General features: G+C 41.2%; 1 protein-coding gene across 1 annotated transcript; it reads left to right on the top strand.

Annotated features, from left to right (window-relative positions):
* The first annotated feature begins 1,969 nt into the window (after positions 1 to 1,969).
* On the top strand, positions 1,970 to 18,781 carry LOC117561007 (zinc finger protein 2-like). The gene is made up of 2 exons (XM_034238170.1): positions 1,970 to 2,761; positions 16,695 to 18,781. Exons 1-2 carry the CDS (start codon positions 2,512 to 2,514, stop codon positions 18,092 to 18,094), a joined length of 1,650 nt encoding a protein of 549 aa, XP_034094061.1. The 5' UTR covers positions 1,970 to 2,511; the 3' UTR covers positions 18,095 to 18,781.
* The last annotated feature ends 682 nt before the right edge of the window (positions 18,782 to 19,463 follow it).

Here is a 19,463-nt window from a genome sequence, read left to right as displayed (position 1 = left end):
GGCGGCCCCAGCAACCACAACGACTACTCCAGTGATAGCTCAGACGGCTGCTCCAGTGATAGCTCAGACGGCCGCTCCAGTGATAGCTCCGGCTGCTGCAGCAACATGGCACAATATTTCCACAGCCCCCAAAATTGATGTCAAAGCGCTAAACCACAACATGTTGTTTTTGTAGCCTACAACTAAAAAGGAAAAACCTACAAATGCACATACAAAGGCACCACTCATCCAAAACATCGGACATCACAGCAAATCGCCACCTAAAATCATAGTGCATAGATAAAAAAGGGGACGTTTTGCATTTTCCAGGACCTTTTTAAGGGTCCTGTGCCGTGTATTCATGTCAAAAAATCTAACTTGGGTATCACCTGTCAGTTGGAAATGTGCAACAGGGCATATGACTATGCACGGAGAAGTGGGCTAGTCGGGTTTGACTGCGTCCATGTCCAGTCCTTGACGTACAGCCCTCTGGCCACCAATTCACCTATTGTTCACGATGAAGGGATTCTCACAGACATGGTAGTGGGTTACTACTCCTAAAACACATACTACATAGAACTTATGGTACATGCAACATTTGTTTTGTGTGGTACTGTGTCATTCTAAATCGAGCCTGGATCATTTTTGGAGGAGTTAAACCGTGCATGTAAAGCACTGTCAAAATAATGGTTGACTGTCTGATGCCCCTGGTCACTGATGAGGACCACTCCTATAACAAGAGGCCTTACAGCTTCCTTCCTAAAGAGTCGGTTAGTGAATGGACACATTAAAGTGTACAACCCCTGATGCATGTGATTTTATAATATTACATATGACTTCTTTATACCATCTTGTCTTATCAGTGAGATGGAACTTTGTTCTCATGACCTCGCCAAGAACATGAGTGAGGAAGCACACCAAAGGCTGAAGGACTTGTGAAAGATTCAGAGGAGTTTTTAAATAGGCTTTAAACTCCTGCAGGTCAATATTTTTTTAAGTTGACCAGCTCTGATTTTCCATATGATGTTCTGTTCAATAAATGTTCATTGAGGAAAACGGTATCAGTGTCTTATTTTATATACATCACAGTGAATGCTGAACTTGCTGGACCATATACTGTAGTTGAAAGTACACAATGAAACACTGGCTTGCTTGTATCAAATCAATACAATTCCCACATGCCCTACCCAGGAACCTGCGGTCTTCAGACTCTGGCCCCCCGCACCAACCTGCGATCCTTCGGGGACAGAGCCTTCAGTATGGCAGCCCCCACTCTCTGGAACGCTCTCCCTGCGGAGATCTGCAACATCCCCACGCTTGACGCCTTCAAAAGGGCCCTCAAGTCCCATCTGTCTGCCAAGGCCTTTGGCCCCAAATCTATTTGTTGTTTTGTCTGACTGCCTTTTGTTATGTTTGTTTCTACTCCTGTTCTTCTTTTTAAAGGGACCTTGGGTCTCATGAAAGGCGCTATATAAATCCAAGTATCCAATTATTATTAATACATCATTGGAACGGTAAGAATCTCAGCTTCAACACTAACTAAAGCCTTTCCATCTCCAGTATGCCTACATGACAAGCATGTTTTATTTTATAATATACAGTAAACATATCTTTGACTTTTGCAAAATTATAAAATAAAATTCACCCCTGCTGTCATTCTGGCTTTCACTGTTCAAATGAGATGTCAACCATCAAAATGGGATAAGGGGTTCTCAAATTGATAGGTTATTCATTAATTTGCCTAAGAGTTGCTTAAAATGCTACAATAACATTTGCAATTCGTTTTTAATCTGCCATGTACGGTCTCTCAGCCACCGTCGTGTCAGGTGGGCGTGTCGTGTAGGGGGCGTGTCGTGTAGTGTGGTCAATTCGCTTTTAATCTGCCATGCACGGTAGTGCCTCTCAGCCACCGTAGTGTCGTGTCAGGTGGGCGTGTCGTGTACCGTCGTGTACTGTCCGCGGCCGCAGCTAGACCCTTCTCTTGCTGTCAGCAACAGCGGCCGCCACCGTGGGAGACACCCCTCCCTCAGCAGCAGCAGCAGCAGCCACCTGCTGCTCCATTACAACCGGCGCATCGGCGGCTGGCGCGGCAGTCCACCCCGGCGCAGCCACGGGCGGTTTCGGCGCAACGGACTATGAGCTCATAACGGACGGCCCTGGCACAGCCGGTGGTCCCGGCGCAGCCGCGGGTAGTGAGTTAAGAGATGGAATTATATGACCATTCACACTCATGTACAGTAGGTGGCGGTATGCACCTTTAAAGTTGTTTGCAATCCGTCAAAAACCGAAGAAGAAGAAGCTCTTTCTAACCTGGATCCATGAGGCATCTAGTCGCTACGGTTCTATCTCTCTGTGTGTTCCTGAGAAAGTGCGTGTGAGCTACAGCACTACTGATCCATCATCTGTGTGTCGGGTCTGGATACACCTCCGAATGGACTCTCTGCTCTTTTTTCTGGAGCGTTTACCTCGGACTATAGGAGCTAGCTTAGCATGCTAGCTTGAAACGGCAACACTAGTCAGATTGAGAGTTTAATGGAGAGAGAAACGGTTTGTTTAACGGAGTTTGCAGGAAAAGGCGATATAGTAAACATGAGTAGAGTCCAAATGCTGCTGTCGTTGAAGAAGCAGCGACTCACTGCTGCTGCTGAAGATATATTTGCTCTGTTTGAAAAAACGATAGGAGAGCACGAGGAGGAGCTGTCTCGTTCAAAAGAGGAGAACGAGAGACTTCAGAAACTACTGGACGCTTTTTTACAGCCTCAGCTTCGGATACACCAAGCAGGTCTGTTCCCTTTACTCTTAATTAACACTTTAAACCAGGGGTGTCCAAACTATGGCCCGGGGGCCAAAATGCGGCCTGCTGGCCATTTTGAATCGGCCCTCTGCTAATTAAAAAAGTATGATTTAAAATAAGAGTTTGGTACCTTTCTCCATGTTTCTGTCCCCACTAGCGTTGTCACGATACCAACATTTTTGTTTCGATACCGATACCAAGTCAATAATTACGATTTTCATACTTTTTCGATACTTTTATTAAAAAAGGGGAAACAGTCTTAAATGTCATTATTGTGCTTTATTTCAAACCTGGAAAAATGTTTCAGTCATAACACAAACTTTTGAACAATGAGAACAATAATAAAATAAATGTTTAAAGCAATGGCATTCAAGGTGAAATTACAAGACAGGGCTCGAAAGTAACGGTTGCCAGGTTGCCATTGGCAACCATTCAGAACAAATGTCAACCACTTGGCCTTTGGTTTCCATCAGTGGCAACCAGTTTTTAACAAAGAAATAAGGACAGCAAAATGTGCACCCCAAAATAGATAAATGTTAATTATTTGTTGTATTAAGAGTGATATTTAATTATTGTAGTGACCAGTCGGAACCTGATACTAAAGTTGCACGTGCATTGGTGTGATTACGGAGCCAGAAAGCGATGCACGTTTACTCGCTTGCCCCGTGTGTTTGTTTTACAAAAAATGGCGAAGCAAATTAAGTTGTTTGACTGTGGGGTAAAAAGTTCAGTCAACATCTCAAACGAACATTCAAGGTGATTCAACTGATAAAGTGCAAGGTGAACCCGAACGAAAAGCAAAGAGGAAATGTGTAAAGTCTTGGGAGGCGAAATATAAATGTACATTCTGCTTCCGGTAAAAATTCCTTCAAAAATAAGAGTCCCAATCTTATTACTACCAAAATAAAAGTGCAAAACGAAACTTTACCATAGGCAAATGTTGGCATACAAATATAATCAATTCTATAAAAATGTAACACATTTTAAATATAGTTAGACGTATTAAAAAGGTAATTTACAGAATTAATAATTAACCGTGAATGTTTTTCATTTATTTAACATTAGAAATGTATTAGTCTGGCCAATCCAAGACTTCAATGCTGAAGGGCCAATGGATCTATGGTGGGGATCAGCACAAAGGTCAAGGAAACCCAAACTTGAAAGGGATACAACAGATGACCAAGAAACCAGTGATCTGTGAAGAACAGAACAACAGCTGCACTACTGGTATATGATGTATACCAGCAATTGAGGGTGGACAAGTTTCAAATAATTGTGTTAATTACTTATTGTAAAGCATTTGAACATTATTTTGTGTCACATGTAGTGTTGCCCGGTGTACCGATACTTGAAAGGTACCGCGATACCCTGCTGTTAAAAATGTTACGATTCCTCCGTTTCGTTAGTATCGGTACTTTAAGAATGACGGGGAAAAGTACTCCGATGAGAAAGCAACGTTTTAATAAGAGCCGTGTGTGTTCAGCGCTCTGCTTCCACTCCCTGCACTGCAGCCGTGCAGTCCCTCCCATCTCAAGCACACTCTAAGTGCCTCCCCTCTCTCGTGCACGCGCTAGCTGCCAGAGCATGTGAGAAAACGAGAAGCATGGCTGCAAGTGGGAGTGCAACTGCCACTGCGCCTCGGCTTGTTGACAAAAAAGACGCCAGAAGTGAAATTTGGAAGTATTTTAGCGATATCTCTGACATAGTGTTGTCACGATATCAACATTTTGGTTTCGATACCGATACCAAGTCAAGAATTGCGATTTCGATACTTTAAAAAAGAAGAAGAAGGGAAACAGTCTTAAATGTAATTATTGTGCTTTATTTCACACCAGAACCATAACCATAACACAAACTTTTAAACAATGAGAACAATAAACAAAATAAATGACAAGAATTCGTATTAAATAAAATTAAGCATCATCTCAAACAACTTTTTTGTTTTATAAAATATAATTTTTTTTATATTAACATGTAATAGTACAGTAATATAAATAATTATTGACAAAATGTATATTGCAGATGTTGGCCACATTGGTAAGTTAGCTAAAAAGATAGCCATATTAGACGGTTATCATTGCCATTAATTGCCTCGTCAAACTACGAAAACGTTCGTTTGTCACAAAATAAATTACACTTGTTTGACTTAGATTTGAGGGCTTGAGCATGATGTAATTATGTTATCTATCACATTCGCTAACCTGTCTGTCTTTAAATTCTTTAAACAGCTCTGGATTCCGGTCGGCGGGGTGCTTAGCCAAGTCTGATGTTTTGGCTCCCTTGGTTTGCAGGGATCTAAAACATTTCTCACAGACAGGCCTCGTGGTGTCCGTAGGCTTGCCCTCACTGTCAGAGATATAGCTCAAATACTTCCAAATGTCGCTTCTGGTGTCTTTTTTGTCAACAAGCCGAGGCGCAGCGGCAGCTGCACTCCCACTTGCAGCCATGCTTCTCGTTTTCTCACATGCTCTGGCAGCTAGCGCGTGGCACGAGAGAGGGGAGGGACTTAGAACGTGCTTGAGAGGGGCGGGACTTTAGGCATGGCTGCAGTGCAGGGAGTGGAAGCAGAGCGCTGAACACACACGGCTCTTATTAAAACGACGCTTTCTCACCGGAGTACTTTTCCCCGTCATTCTTAAAGTACCGATACTAATGAAACGGAGGAATCGTACCATTTTTAACGGCAGGGTATCGCAGTACCTTTCAAGTATCGGTACACCGTGCAACGCTACTCTGACAGTGAGGTAGGGCTGCTCAATTAATCGTATCTTAACCGCATTTACGATTGTGGCTTGCAACGATTACGAAAACAACGTAATCAAATTTTAAAACGATTATTTCTTTATTATCATTATTACTTTTTTTTCAAATTACTTTTTTATTTGTATTGGTTTTTCAGTTGAATTATACTTCAAGTTCAGGGTAATCAACTGTTAAAACATACTGTTCACATTTTGGATAGTAAAAAATGGATAATCGTTTTTAATAATCTTGACATCAATTATTGATCCAAATAATTGAGATTATGATTTTTGCCATAATCGAGCAGCCTTACAGCGAGGGCAAGCCTACGGACACCACGAGGCCTGTCTGTACGAAATGTTTTAGATCCCTGCAAACCAAGGGAGCCAAAAGTAGTTTGAGATTATGCTTAATTTGATTTAATACGAATTATTGTCATTTATTTTATTTATTGTTCTCATTGTTTAAACGTTTGTGTTATGGTTCTGGTGTGAAATAAAGCACAATTATTACATTTAAGACAGTTTCCCTTTTTTTAAGAAAAGTATCGAAAAAGAATTGGAATCGCAATTCGTGACTTGGTATTAGGGATGCCAGTGATTATTCGAATATTCATTAGTCTCCATAATCGAATATTATTTTTAAAAATCGATTTTATTTATATATTTTTTTATTATTATTTATGTTTTTTTTGGTTATGTTTCAACCAAAATATAGATTAATGGTATTAATAATTGTAAATGGCCATTGGTCACACCACCTGTTTGTTTTACTGTAAACTTGGAGGAAGCATGCATGCAGAGCAGACTGCTGCTGCAGCACGCTACACACACCGACCCCGCCCCCGCCCCCACCCCCCCTCTTCCTCACACGTGCGGCTAAAGATGAACAAAGCGGCAGGTAAAAAGAGTTCCTCCTCGTGGAACTACTTCAAACTTACAAGTCCAAAGGAAGTTAAATGCAAGCTCTGCGAAAAGACGTTGGTCTATCACAGCTCAACCTCAACAATGCGTTCACATTTGAGTGCGAAGCACGCCAAAGAGGTTACAGAGAAAGACGCAGCACAGCCGGCCATTACCAACTTCACTTCAAGGCCACGTCGTTGTGATGACATGCTTGCATGTTTGTTGTTTGTACTGTTAAACATGTTCCAGTAAAGAAAACAACGGAATTCCTTTTGTCTGAGTTTTTTCTCTCCCGCGGGTGGGGGGGGGGGGGGTCGGTCGAATAATCGATTATTATTCGCCAGGGCTGCCGAATAATCGGTTTTGATCATGGTCAGTTTCTGGCAACCCTAATCGGTATCGAAACCAAAATGTTGGTATCGTGACAACACTAGTCACATGTTCATTATTAAGTTGATGTATCTTAATTATTGAGAATTATTATTGTATTTTTTGTTTTATTTTTTTGTACTTTGTTATTATTATGAGTGAGAAGAAAAAAAAGAATATTTATTATTATTGTTGTGTGTTTTGTTTCTGACATGTTCAATACATTGACTAATAAAAAAAAAATTAAAAAAGAATTATTTAAAATATAAGTATTTTCAGTTTTGGCAACCAAAAGCTGATGCCTGGTTGCCAGCCTGGCAACCACTTTTAAAAGTTAGCGTTGAGCCCTGCAAGAGTTATGATATTAGGGTCATGTCGAGTCAGATCGCTATCCCTTTAAGAGAGAGAGAGGGGGGTGCGGTGGCACGTGTGTGTGCATGGTAGAGCGAGCGAGAGTGTTTTGAAGTGAACGAAGCAGCAGCAAAATAGGTCTGTCGAGTGTCTTCAAAGTTAGATCTGTAACAAAGACCTTAATAAGTGCAACGGGCTCCCAAAGAAGAGCTCACCTGTCTGCCTTATTGAAAAGTGGGTAACATAGCTCCTCAGGGCACGGTCCTCTCTCCCTTCCTGTTCAGTCTATACATCAGACTTCAGACACTGCTCACAGTCCTGCCATCTGCAGAAATTCTCAGATGACTCTGCCATTGTGGGCTGTATCATCAGAGATCAGGAAGCTGAGTACAGGAGTGTGGTGGACAGTTTTGTGGAGTGGTGTGGTCAGAACCATCTGCAGCTCAACGTCACAAAAACTAAGGAGCTAGTGGTTAACCCAAGCCCAATTACCATCGTGGGCATGGATGTGGACATTGTGGACAGTTACAAGTTCCTGGGTGTCCACATAGACAATAAACTGGACTGGAGTAAAAACACTGACGCCCTATATAAGAAAGGCCAGAGTCGCCTGTATTTCCTCAGGACACTCAGGTCCTTTTAACGTCTGCAGCATGTTGCAGATGTTTTATGACTCGGTGATGCCAACAGACTCAACAAGCTCATCAGGAGAGCAAGCTCTGTCCTGGGAGTGGATCAGGAGTCGTTGGCAGTGGTGTCGGAGGGAAGAATGCTGAGGAAACTTCTCAGCATACTGGACAACGGGTCTCACCCCCTGCATGCCACACTGGTTTCCTACCGAGCACTTTCAGCCAACTCTTTCACTCTTCACCCTTAAGTAATCAAATCAAATCAAGTTTTATTTATATAGCACATTTATAAACGATTTTTGGTCGAGCCAAAGTGCTGTACATATAATAAAATTAGCCTAGAGTAGAGACACTTTACAGCAAATACAACAACACAGATTGTTCAGAATATCAGTATGAGAAAAACGACACCCTCTGTCCTTAGACCCTCACATCGTACAAGGAAAAACTTCCAGAGAAAAACCCACAGTTTGAGGGGAAAACATGGGAGAAGTAAAGGGCACTGAGCAGTGTTTCCGCCAGACCAGGGCTGAGAGGGCGTCCACCCGAGAGCGGGGGGGGGGGGTGTTGACTTGAGCTGTCCCTTATAGATACTGTCTTTTTACGTTAGTGAGCCGGATCATTTGGCTCGGCTCTCTTAAAGCGCCGGCTGTTTCGGCTCCCAAACGTCTCTTCATGTTACCACAGTTTACCACGGAGCCTCAGTTTCGCCGCTGCGAGGCTCCGGCACTCGCAGTTCACGCGCGTGCTCCACTAAAAACCCCCCCCCCGCTCATCGCGTCTAAATCGCACACGTTCCGTGTTGTTGTCCTGTGGCAGGCACCTTCGATGTCGGGGAAACGATCTTCAATACTCCGAAAATAATCCCACCAGACTCCTTTGCCCCTCCAACAGAGGGATGTCATTGTCCTTTTTCCTTTAAGTTATTTCAAGCGATAAAAACTCTCGATCTCTCAAATTATTAATATTTGTGGATGCCCTTGGCCGGAGTTCAGGGCGTCCCGAGCTGAATAAGGGCGTCAAATGACGGCAAGACGCCCCCCTGTCAGAAACGCTGGCACTAAGAACTTCCACACCAACACTGTGCAATATACATATCAATATAATTACCATCACTGCAATACACTCGCTGCTATATATAACTATGTGCAATTATATTATTAATAATGCTATGATAACGTGCAATTACGTAACTGCCACTACGTTTTATTTTTTGCACTACTAACTACTAAATACTGCTAATAATTGCATTGATTGTTTGACCATCTATGTTTCTACACTGAACAAAAATATAAATGCAACACTTTTGTTTTTGCTCCCATTTTTCATGAGATGAACTCAAAGATCTAAAACATTTTCTATATACACAAAATAACCATTTCTCTCATTGTTCACAAATCTGAAAAGATCTGTGATAGTGAGCACTTCTCCTTTGCCGAGAGATAATCCATCCCACCTCACAGGTGTGGCATATCAAGATGCTGATTAGACAGCATGATTATTGCACAGGTGTGCCTTAGGCTGGCCACAATAAAAGGCCACTCTAAAAATATTCAGTTTTATCACACAGCACAATGCCACAGATGTCGCAAGTTTTGAGGGAGCGTGCAATTGGCATGCTGACAGCAGGAATGTCCACCAGAGCTGTTGCCCATGAATTGAATGTTCATTTCTCTACCATAAGCCGTCTCCAAAGGCGTTTCAGAGAATTTGGCAGTACATCCAACCGGCCTCACAACCGCAGACCACGTGTAACCACACCAGCCCAGGACCTCCACATCCAGCATGTTCACCTCCAAGATCGTCTGAGACCAGCCACTCGGACAGCTGCTGCAACAATCGGTTTGCATAACCAAAGAATTTCTGCACAAACTGTCAGAAACCGTCTCAGGGAAGCTCATCTGCATGCTCATCTAAATGAAACACAAGAGTAATAACAAAGGCTCTGAATTAGCCCTGAGCGAAAAAATGCTAACGCAGTTAGCACAGAACTCAAGGTAAAATACCCTTATTACTTATCAGATCTGCACAAATAAGATATCGATTAGCAAACTGAGATTCCAGACATATTAGTATCATCACTGAGCGATCCGAACTCGCGACAGGGGAAGCGAAAACAGACATCACAACACGTAGCTTCACAAGATATTCTTACCTTAGCTGTTGTTCTGATCAAAAGTTGTGTTCAATGGCATCAAAACGATAAAAACGCTGCTGAAGGTTAATCCAATGGTTAATCCAATGTGTTTGTGTCACTTTGAAATGATTACTGATAATCCATCTTCATAGTTACTAGTTTGAGCCTAGGTTTCAGTTTTCAGAGCGTAACATAGCTTTCGACTGCGTGTGCGTCACACTCAATCCTCAATGGTAACGTGTGTGTATGTGGAACTTCCCCTTCTAATCTATTGGCTCTAACGGTTCAAAAGAGTCAATCACCAAAATCGACCAATGGGTTCCAGAGAAACGGCAAATCTACCCAAATGACCCCAAAGGTGGGTTTTTTGCTAAACCTCTCTAAAAAGGTAAAATGTCACTTGTTTTGCATCAGTCTTGATACAGGGTACTTATTATATGTTATAGTGTGGATTCCTAAAGCTTTTAGTCTACTATCTCATAATTCAAGGATGGTTTTCACTATAAGTAATGTTTTCTTTTTGGACGGACACTATAATTTACATTTCTTTACTATGTTTAATCTGAATTTCATTTAAAATAAAAACATTTTATATTGATTCTGACTTTTTTACATCCAACTCAAAGGGTTATCATTGCTTTGGAATAAACATTTTTAATTTACCCCTTTTTAGAAGTGAAGTTATGCTAATTTGTTCTGGGAATGTCATTTTCGAGCCTGAGGCCTGAAAAACAGGCTTGGGGCTTAACAGGTTAAAGTACCAATACTAATGAAATGGAGGAATCATAACGTTTTAAACGGCAGGGTATAGCAATACCTTTCTAGTATCTGTTCACACTAGTCCCCACCACTTATTTTCTGTTTTGGTTCATGTGAGCACTGCAGCAGTCTAAGACCCACATCTCTAAAACAAACACAAATGAACGGGGGTGCAAAATGAGCAGATCCAGGATTTGGCTCCTATGACGTCATTGGTGAAATTTGGCACATGTGACACGTCCCAACCTATCGTCTCTGGCACACGTGACACGTCCCAACCTATCGTCTCTGGCACACGTGACACGTCCCAACCTATCGTCTCTGGCACACGTGACACGTCCCAACCTATCGTCTCTGGCACACTTGACACGTCCCAACCTATCGTCTCTGGCACACGTGACATTCACACCCAGGGTTTCCGCTAGGATTTTTTCTTGCTGGACAAATTCGAAATGTTTCAATAATAATAATAACTAGAGAATGCAATTCCTGAAGAAATTGCTAGTGGGAATGCTTTATGCTGAATAACTGATGCTGAATTGCTATGCTTAAATGTAATGTGTAAGAAGAAAGTGAAGAATTGAGATTGAAATGATACATGAACACTGGGGGCTTGAATGTGTGATGAGAGAAGAAAAGAAAGTAAAAAGGCTTGGAAAAGCAGCAGAATATTTGAACTGTAAACTTCTGAACTAACTTGATGGCGAATGATCTGTCGCCATGGCAACGGCATTTGATGACACCCCATAATACGCTTAGATGTGTTGATGGCTGCATCGTTACCAAACCTGTGAAGTTTTGGGGCGTTTGGAGCAGTTTCACTGAAGTTATGAGAAAGCCGTGTTTCATGGCGAGCATTGTGTTGCCATGGCAACGGCATTTGAAGAAATCTCAAAACTGTCCCATATGTCTTCACGGCTGGACTGTTGGCACACATGTGAAGTTTGAGCACTTTTTGAACATTTTTATAGGAGTTATAGTGACATCATGTTTTATGGCGAGGGAAGCGTTTCCATGGAAATGGCATATGGTGAGATCTCAGATTTGGCGTAGAGCTGTTGAGGCATGGACCGGTGATATACAAGTCAAGATTGGGGGACGATTGGACTTACAGCCACATCGTGTTTCATGGCGAGTGGTCTGTTGCCATGGCAACGGCATTTGATGACACCCCATACTACGCTTAGATGCGTTGATGGCTGCATCGTTACCAAACCTGTGAAGTTCTGGGCTGTTTGGAGTATTTTCACTGAAGTTATGAGAAAACCGTGTTTCAAGGCAAGCATTGTGTTGCCATGGCAACGGCATTTGAAGAAATCTCAAAACTGTCCCTTAGATGTCTTCACGGCTGGACTGTTAGCACACTGCTATCTGAAGTCTGCTGCTCTGAGCATGTCAGTTGGAGTGATGACATCATCGTGTTCCATTACACAGGTGTTTATTTGAGCTAATGAGGTGTGCAGAGATCACAGGTTTCCATTGTTCTGAATGAGAGATAAACCTCTTATGTGAACGTTTTGTGGAAGAACCGTAACAGATATCTGTGAAATTTCAAAACATGAAGCATGTCAAGGAAGTTGAGTATCTGAAGTATAATTTGTGTACTTTCGGGTTAATAATGTGGCCTTTTTGGCAGTTTAACTAAAGGTGTGCGGCTGCTGCCGTGAGGAAATATCAGCCTGAAATTACAATGGGCTTTAATGGAGGAATGTTGAATGTTTTGTCACTTCATGCCCTCAAGAGGCATTTTGTTTAATTATTTTTGAAAAATTATGTCTCAGGAATGTAGGGTTTGGGAATTATGGCAGTTTTAAAAAAAAATATGAAGGCAAATCTCAAGATTTTCTACCCTCTAGCTGTGACATCACGCACTCTAGTGAAAGAAAACCTCTTTAACAAGGTCTGAACAATGTTTAATATCTCTAAAAGTAAGAATCAGATTTAAAAGTTGTTTTACATGAATAATGTCAGATGTGTAACATTTTAAAGTTGGAATGAGGTTTCTGAGTGAAAATATGAAGGAACAGTTAGCAGTTGAAGTCGCATGAAGATTTTGAATATTTTTCAAGTCTGAAGAGTTTCTCCATTGACTTCAATGTTAAAAATGTGATGAATTATGGGATGTATCTCTGGAATTATGAAAGTTATGAATGAGAAAAGTAATAGCCATCGATTCCCGACCGAGCTGAACGTTTTGATGTTAGAACGGAGTTTCTGCGATGTTCAATGCAGGAGGAGAAGAGGGCCAAAATTCCGGCGGAATAATAAACTTTTCGTCTGTAGAATAACAGATAGTTGGAATGCTGTTATCAGCATTCCCACTAAATAATAATAAGAAGAAGAATTGTGTAGCAGAGTTTCCGTTGGCAGGTAATTACCGGACTATGACCGGATATTCTGATGTTTAAAACTCAGTTAATGATTATTGTAACGGATCGAAAAGTTCAGATTCATTTTTCAAAAAATTATACGCTTCCCCAAACAACCAACAACATCATTATTACATTCAAACTACTTTTAGTAGATGAAGTACATTATTCAAAAGTTTACATTAAATTTGAATAATAACACAGGAGAAACTGAGCCTCTCTTTTCCTCTCTCCCTCCCTCTCTCTCCTGACAGCCCGTCAATATCAGACTTATGCATCTCGCTAAACAGCGGGCGGGGCTTCAGATGATCATGTAGAGCTGTGTGTCTCCGTCAAACTCAGCAGCTGATCGGATCTCTGATCCCTGTCTCTCTCGTCCGGTTATACTTCACTCGCATTTATGTCCATATCGATCAGATCCAGCACTCCTGATCGGCCTTTATAGAGAGCACCGATCAAACTCTTAAGAGTAGGGTTGGGTTCCAACCTTTCGATTCCAACGGCATCATTTAGAAATGTGAATTTCGGTTCCGCTTTTCGATGCCTGAGGAAATGTTTCTCGCCGCTCTCCGTAGCCTGACTGCGGCGGGGCGGGAAATGTAGCGTTGTACCTACACTTCCTACAGCGTAACCATGTTCGCCTAGGGCGCCAGATCTGTGGAGGCGCCGCGCTGACAGCTCTCAATCATCCTAATTTTCGGCCTTGATGTAACAACTTTCATAATTAAGTAAATGTAACACCCTTTTCACCCCGGTTACATTGGGGGACATTGACCTTTGTCATGAGATTGCCCGGCCTGAGCCTTTAACAAATCGTATTAAATAATCTGATGACAGATTGTAAACAGAATAGCTGAAATTTTAACAAACTAAATAACTCAGTTTCCTCTAATCATTAACCCATGTTTGTATTATGTAGTTAACTCCGTGTGTTGCTGCTAGCATACATAATACCTGACGTGGAAACGTTACTCGTGGATGGGGCTACAGAGCTGCTAGAAAGACGGTCGAACCCGGTACATTCCTCCGTCTGCATGCGGTGCACTTTTGCTAAATATTTAGACAAATTGCTCGTGCTTACATGCTAAACTCTTATTGCACTTATGGTAACAAGTATTCTCCACATCGAGACGGGTAAAGTTTAACCACACCTCGGAGCGCGTTCTCTCCGCCATCTCCGCAGTGTGCTCCGCTGCATGTAGCAGCTGCGTGTGTGTAAACTGCCCCGCCCCCTCGCACACAGACGGGGGAGAGAGATCTCGTCTGATCGAAAATACATCATAGACGCATTTGTTGTCTTTGCATATTAGAAACGAGTTGGCGACACTAAGACTGCGATATAATGTTTTTTTAGCAATAATACATGACATATATAAATGTACTGTATGCATTCAAAAGTGCTGAATAAATGTTTTATGGACCCATAATAGTGATTATTATTTAAGTTAAGTTTTGCCATAATCATGTCTATTTCCATAATCAGGTAGCTGAACAACATTGGTAAAAAATGTATACATTATATATATATATATATATATATATATATATATATATTTCTATTAATCATTTTCGGCCTTTCGGCATTCGGTTTTCGGCCAACTGTTTCCTATTTTCGGTATCGGTTTCGGCCAAGAATTTCCCATTCGGTGCACCCCTAATAAATAAAATAGGATATGAATGAACAACAAAAATAAAATACGTTCCATGTATTTGTTATTGGCTATGGGTTATTGGCTATGGTACGTTATTGGTTATGTTCACATACTTATTTAATTATTAAAATGTAAACCGATCTTTTTCATATGGGTGTTTAGAGTTGTACCCCCTAGATCTAGTCTCTAGTAATTCTGCTTAAAGTGCACCAGATTGAAGCATTTTACTTAAAAATGTTCAAACATTTCTTCCAGGTATGCCTGAGAAGGCAGATATGCCTGTTTTTCTCAACAAGAACTGTTCTTTAAAAGTTGGATTGTTGCACTGTTGTAGCTTCAGTGGTTCTCAGGTTACAGTTACATAGCAGTGAATATAAACAGACTAATTAATGAGAATATTACTGTAAACTAACCTGTGTAAAAGTTTCTCGAATAAATGTAATTTTTTTTTGGTGGAAGAAGCATGTATCATTTTTTTACCCTGCCCCTCAAAGAATCGGAATTGAGAACCGTTAAGAACCGGAATCGAAAAGTAAAATCGGAATCAGAATCGTAGAAACGATTCAAACGATACCCAACCCTAATTAAGAGTGAATATCGGCCGTTAATGATCGGCGGCCAATCAATTGGAGCATCCCTAATTATTACCGCACATTTTGACCGGCAGGTTTTGAATTTACCGTTTTTTTTATAAGTTTGACCAGCTTAAAACTGGTAATTACCGGCTAAAGGAAACCCTGGTCCCAACCTATCGTCTCTGTATACAGTCGTCTAGCTGAATCCCCTCTCGCAGCTGTGTGTCTGTGTATTCAGCAGGATGTCTGCAGGAGGTACTTAGAGTAAAGTTGTTATATATATATATATATATATATATATATATATATATATATATATATATATATATATATATATATATAATGGCACAGTTATAGCGGTAAATACTTGTCAAACTATGTGCTGCGTGTTTTGGGAGTAATATGGTCTGTGTTTACATTAGCAAGCATCGCTAACGCTGTACTGGAGAGAATATGTGTCCTTGCGGTAAACCCTGCGAGAGAGAAAACGTTTGAGCTTCATACTGTTTCAGAAATAATGCTTGAAGTGGTTTGGAGCATAATATGGCATTTCATCACAGCAGCGTTTAGCCGAGTTTCTCCCAGTAGAAAACTCTCTTAGCAGGGGAAAGCTGCATGACGCCACAAAGGGGCGTGGCTAGCAGCAGCTGTTCCATTTAAAACAGAATCAGCCTTTTTGGAACAGGGCTGGAATAGAGGGGTATGAGCAGTATGAGGCATGGCTACAATGGTTGATCTGTTTGGTATTTTAAGCAAAACACTTCACAGACATGTTTTGTATAGGTATGGCCCTACAATATATGTTTCAAATATAGCATAATAGGTCCACTTTAAATAAGGTTTAAATGCAGGATTTTCATTTGTAACAGAGTATTACCATTCTATAGGCGTAGTGTAGCTGTGAAAGATCCCAAATACAATTCATTGTTTACATTGTGGCAAAAATACACAATAGGCGGGACTAAGAAAGATGATATGAAAGTATGAAAACAAAGGCATCAATTAGGGCTGCAAAATGTCTCCCATTTGAATGATGATTAGATCTCATTCCACCATCCTGGCTCCAGGATGGTGGAATGAGCTCCCCATTGACATCAGGACGGCAGATAGCTTGCACATCTTCCGGCGCAAACTGAAAACTCATCTCTTTCGACTCCACTTCGAGCGATAGAACTATTAACGAAGCACTTTTATACTAATAAAGGACTGGCTTTTCTAAAGCCAGTTGAGTAGCACTTGAAATATTTTTGCTCTATGAAACCTGATGTACTTATATGATTCGGTTTTCTTCAAGTTGTATTTTGTTGGTCGAACGCACTTATTGTAAGTCGCTTTGGATAAAAGCGTCAGCTAAATGCAATGTAATGTAATGTAATGTTTAAATGCTAACACTTAACAATTTTTTCTGGCTGTGTGTTTCCTGTTTCCTGCAGACGTCCAGCTGCTGGTCGTGGTTAAAGAAGAGCTTCTCCCTGACCAGCAGGAGTGGAGCACCAGTCTGGACCAGGAGGACCCAGAGTCCCCCCCATACATTAAGCAAGAAAAGGAGGAACTCAGTATCAGTCAGGAGGGAGAGCAGCTTCAAGAGCTGGAGGAGGCTGATATCACCAAGTCCACTTTCACTCCTGTGAAGAGTGAAAATGATAAAGAGAAACCTCAGTCCTCACAGCCTCGAGGACCAGAACCTACCAGGAACTCAGTCTTTGGTTGTAAACTGCTTTCTGGATCTGAGGACGAGACTGGAGACTCTTCTGAACCTGACACTGGAGACTCTTCTGAACCTGACACTGAAGACAGTGCTGATTGGAAGGAGACCAGAGAACCTGCGTCAGACTCAACCTCACTGAAAAATAAAGAATCTGTCAGTGATTCAAGCCGTAGTGCTGTAAGGAAACAATTTGGCTGCTCTGTGTGTACAAAATCTTTTACATATAGAAGCAATTTTCAGCGACACATAAGAATCCACACTGGAGAGAAACCCTTTAGCTGCTCAGTTTGTACCAAATCTTTTGCATTGAGTGAAACTTTAAAAAGACACATGAGAATCCACACAGGAGAGAAACCCTTTAGCTGCTCAATTTGTACCAAATCTTTTGCATTGAGTGTAAGTTTTAAGGAACACATGAGAGTCCACACAGGAGAGAAACCATTCAGCTGCTCAATCTGTAACAAATATTTTGCAATGAAAAGAAATGTAAATCGACACATGAGAATCCACACAGGAGAGAAACCCTTTAGCTGCTCAGTCTGTAAGAAAGCTTTTTCACAGAGTGGAAGTTTAAAAGACCACTTGAGAGTCCACACAGGAGAGGAAACCTTTAGCTGCTTAGTCTGTAAGAAACCTTTTTCACAGAGTGGACATTTAAAGGAACACATGAGAATCCACACAGGAGAGAAACCACATAGCTGCTCAGTCTGTAAGAAAGCTTTTTCACAGAATAGAAATTTAAATACACACATGAGAGTCCACACAGGAGAGAAACCATACAGCTGCTCAGTCTGTAAGAAAGCTTTTTCACAGAATAGAAACTTAAAGGAACACATGAGAATCCACACAGGAGTGAAACCACACAGCTGCTCAGTCTGTAAGAAAGCTTTTTCACAGAGTAGAGGTTTAAAAAAACACATGAGAGTCCACACAGGAGAGGAAATATACAGCTGCAACGTTTGTGACAAAATATTTAAATGGCTTAGTGATTTCAAAAGACACAAGTGTGTTGGTCGTCAGTCCTCACAGCTTAATGAAATTGAAACTGAGGATAACAGAGAGGCAGAGCCTCCAATCAGCAGCTCAGCTGAACACATGGAAACAGAAGCTGATCGAGGACAATGAATACGTCTTATGACCGTTTACACATGAGAAAATTCTGTCTGACTGGATTAACATTGTTACACAATTTTCCAACACAGTCTCACTCCCTGATAGTGCAACAGCGACGCTTGGTCAGGGTCCTTTGGCGTGCAGTTGTGACGCACCGAGTCTCCTTCAGCTTCATAAACGGATGCAAAGAGCTTTCAACTGATTGCAATGTATTCCCATCGGCGGCGGTATTTGACGCTCAGGGAAGCACCGCATCGGTCCATGTCGGCGGCAGTTAAAGGCAATGTGAGTGTCCATTTACGTTGGATCGAGGAGAATTTTACTCCCGGAAATAAGTATTCTCCATACTGTCGATTGATTTTACAGTGATATCTTCACTACTCATCAACTCAAAAACACCAGATTATCCTTGTTAATTACACAACATTGATTGGTTTAAATTGTGTACAATGGTTGTGTTTTTCCCCTTCGACTCTGAGAAACAAATGGTTGTTTAGGATGGCCGAAGACACTACACTACCCATAATCCTCAGCTATCGTTTGAGACTACACCATGCGCTTTGTTCAAACCCCGTGATTAGTCCTCAAGCTCTGTGATTGGTTGACCTCCGACTGTATTCCATATGAAAAATCATACTTTATTCAGCTAGTGCTTACTTTACTCTTTGAAAGTCATCACAAATGCATTGTATTAAATGGTTTGGCTGCATTCAATATTACTCATCTGGCTTAGTTCTTTATTTATCTACAGAGATTGGGCCTCAGAATAGACCGGAAACTATTCTTTTACCGTTCTGTTTTATAGTGCTGGGGGGAAACGATTATTTTGAAAACGATTAATCGGGCGATTATTTGATCGATTAGTCGACTAATCGAACGATTATTTTTCTGTTGTTCAATTCATAAAAAACGTAATGTAAAAAAAAGTAATGTAAAAAAAAAATTTTTCACGATACTGTGTCTCAGGGGATCTTAATATTTAAGAACCTATTAATGTGTTATACCAGATTAACGGAAATAATCTCAGCTAACTGACGATACAAACCATGTTTACCAACACAAAACAAAACACAAGTCTCATAAGAAGCAAACTAAAATGCTATCTAAATGACCCCTGAGCGAAAAATGCTAACGGACATTGGCACAGAACTCAAGATAACCCTTATTACTTATCGTAGCTGCACATACAAGATATCCGATTAAAGCTGAGACTCCACAGATTATGTAGGTACATAGTATCATCACTGAGTGATCCGGACTCGCGACAGGGGAAGCAAATACAGTCATCACAACACGTACCTTCACAGAGCTTCTAGGGAGATCGTCTCACCGCCGTAGCTGTCAATCTGATCAAAATACGTGTTCAATGGCATTAAAATGA

Source organism: Gymnodraco acuticeps, unplaced genomic scaffold (genome assembly GCF_902827175.1).
Source record: "Gymnodraco acuticeps unplaced genomic scaffold, fGymAcu1.1, whole genome shotgun sequence".
Classification (NCBI taxonomy): Eukaryota; Metazoa; Chordata; class Actinopteri; order Perciformes; family Bathydraconidae; genus Gymnodraco; species Gymnodraco acuticeps.
The sequence above is the reverse complement of the archived record's forward strand: the minus strand, read 5'-3'. Positions and strand labels throughout refer to the sequence as shown.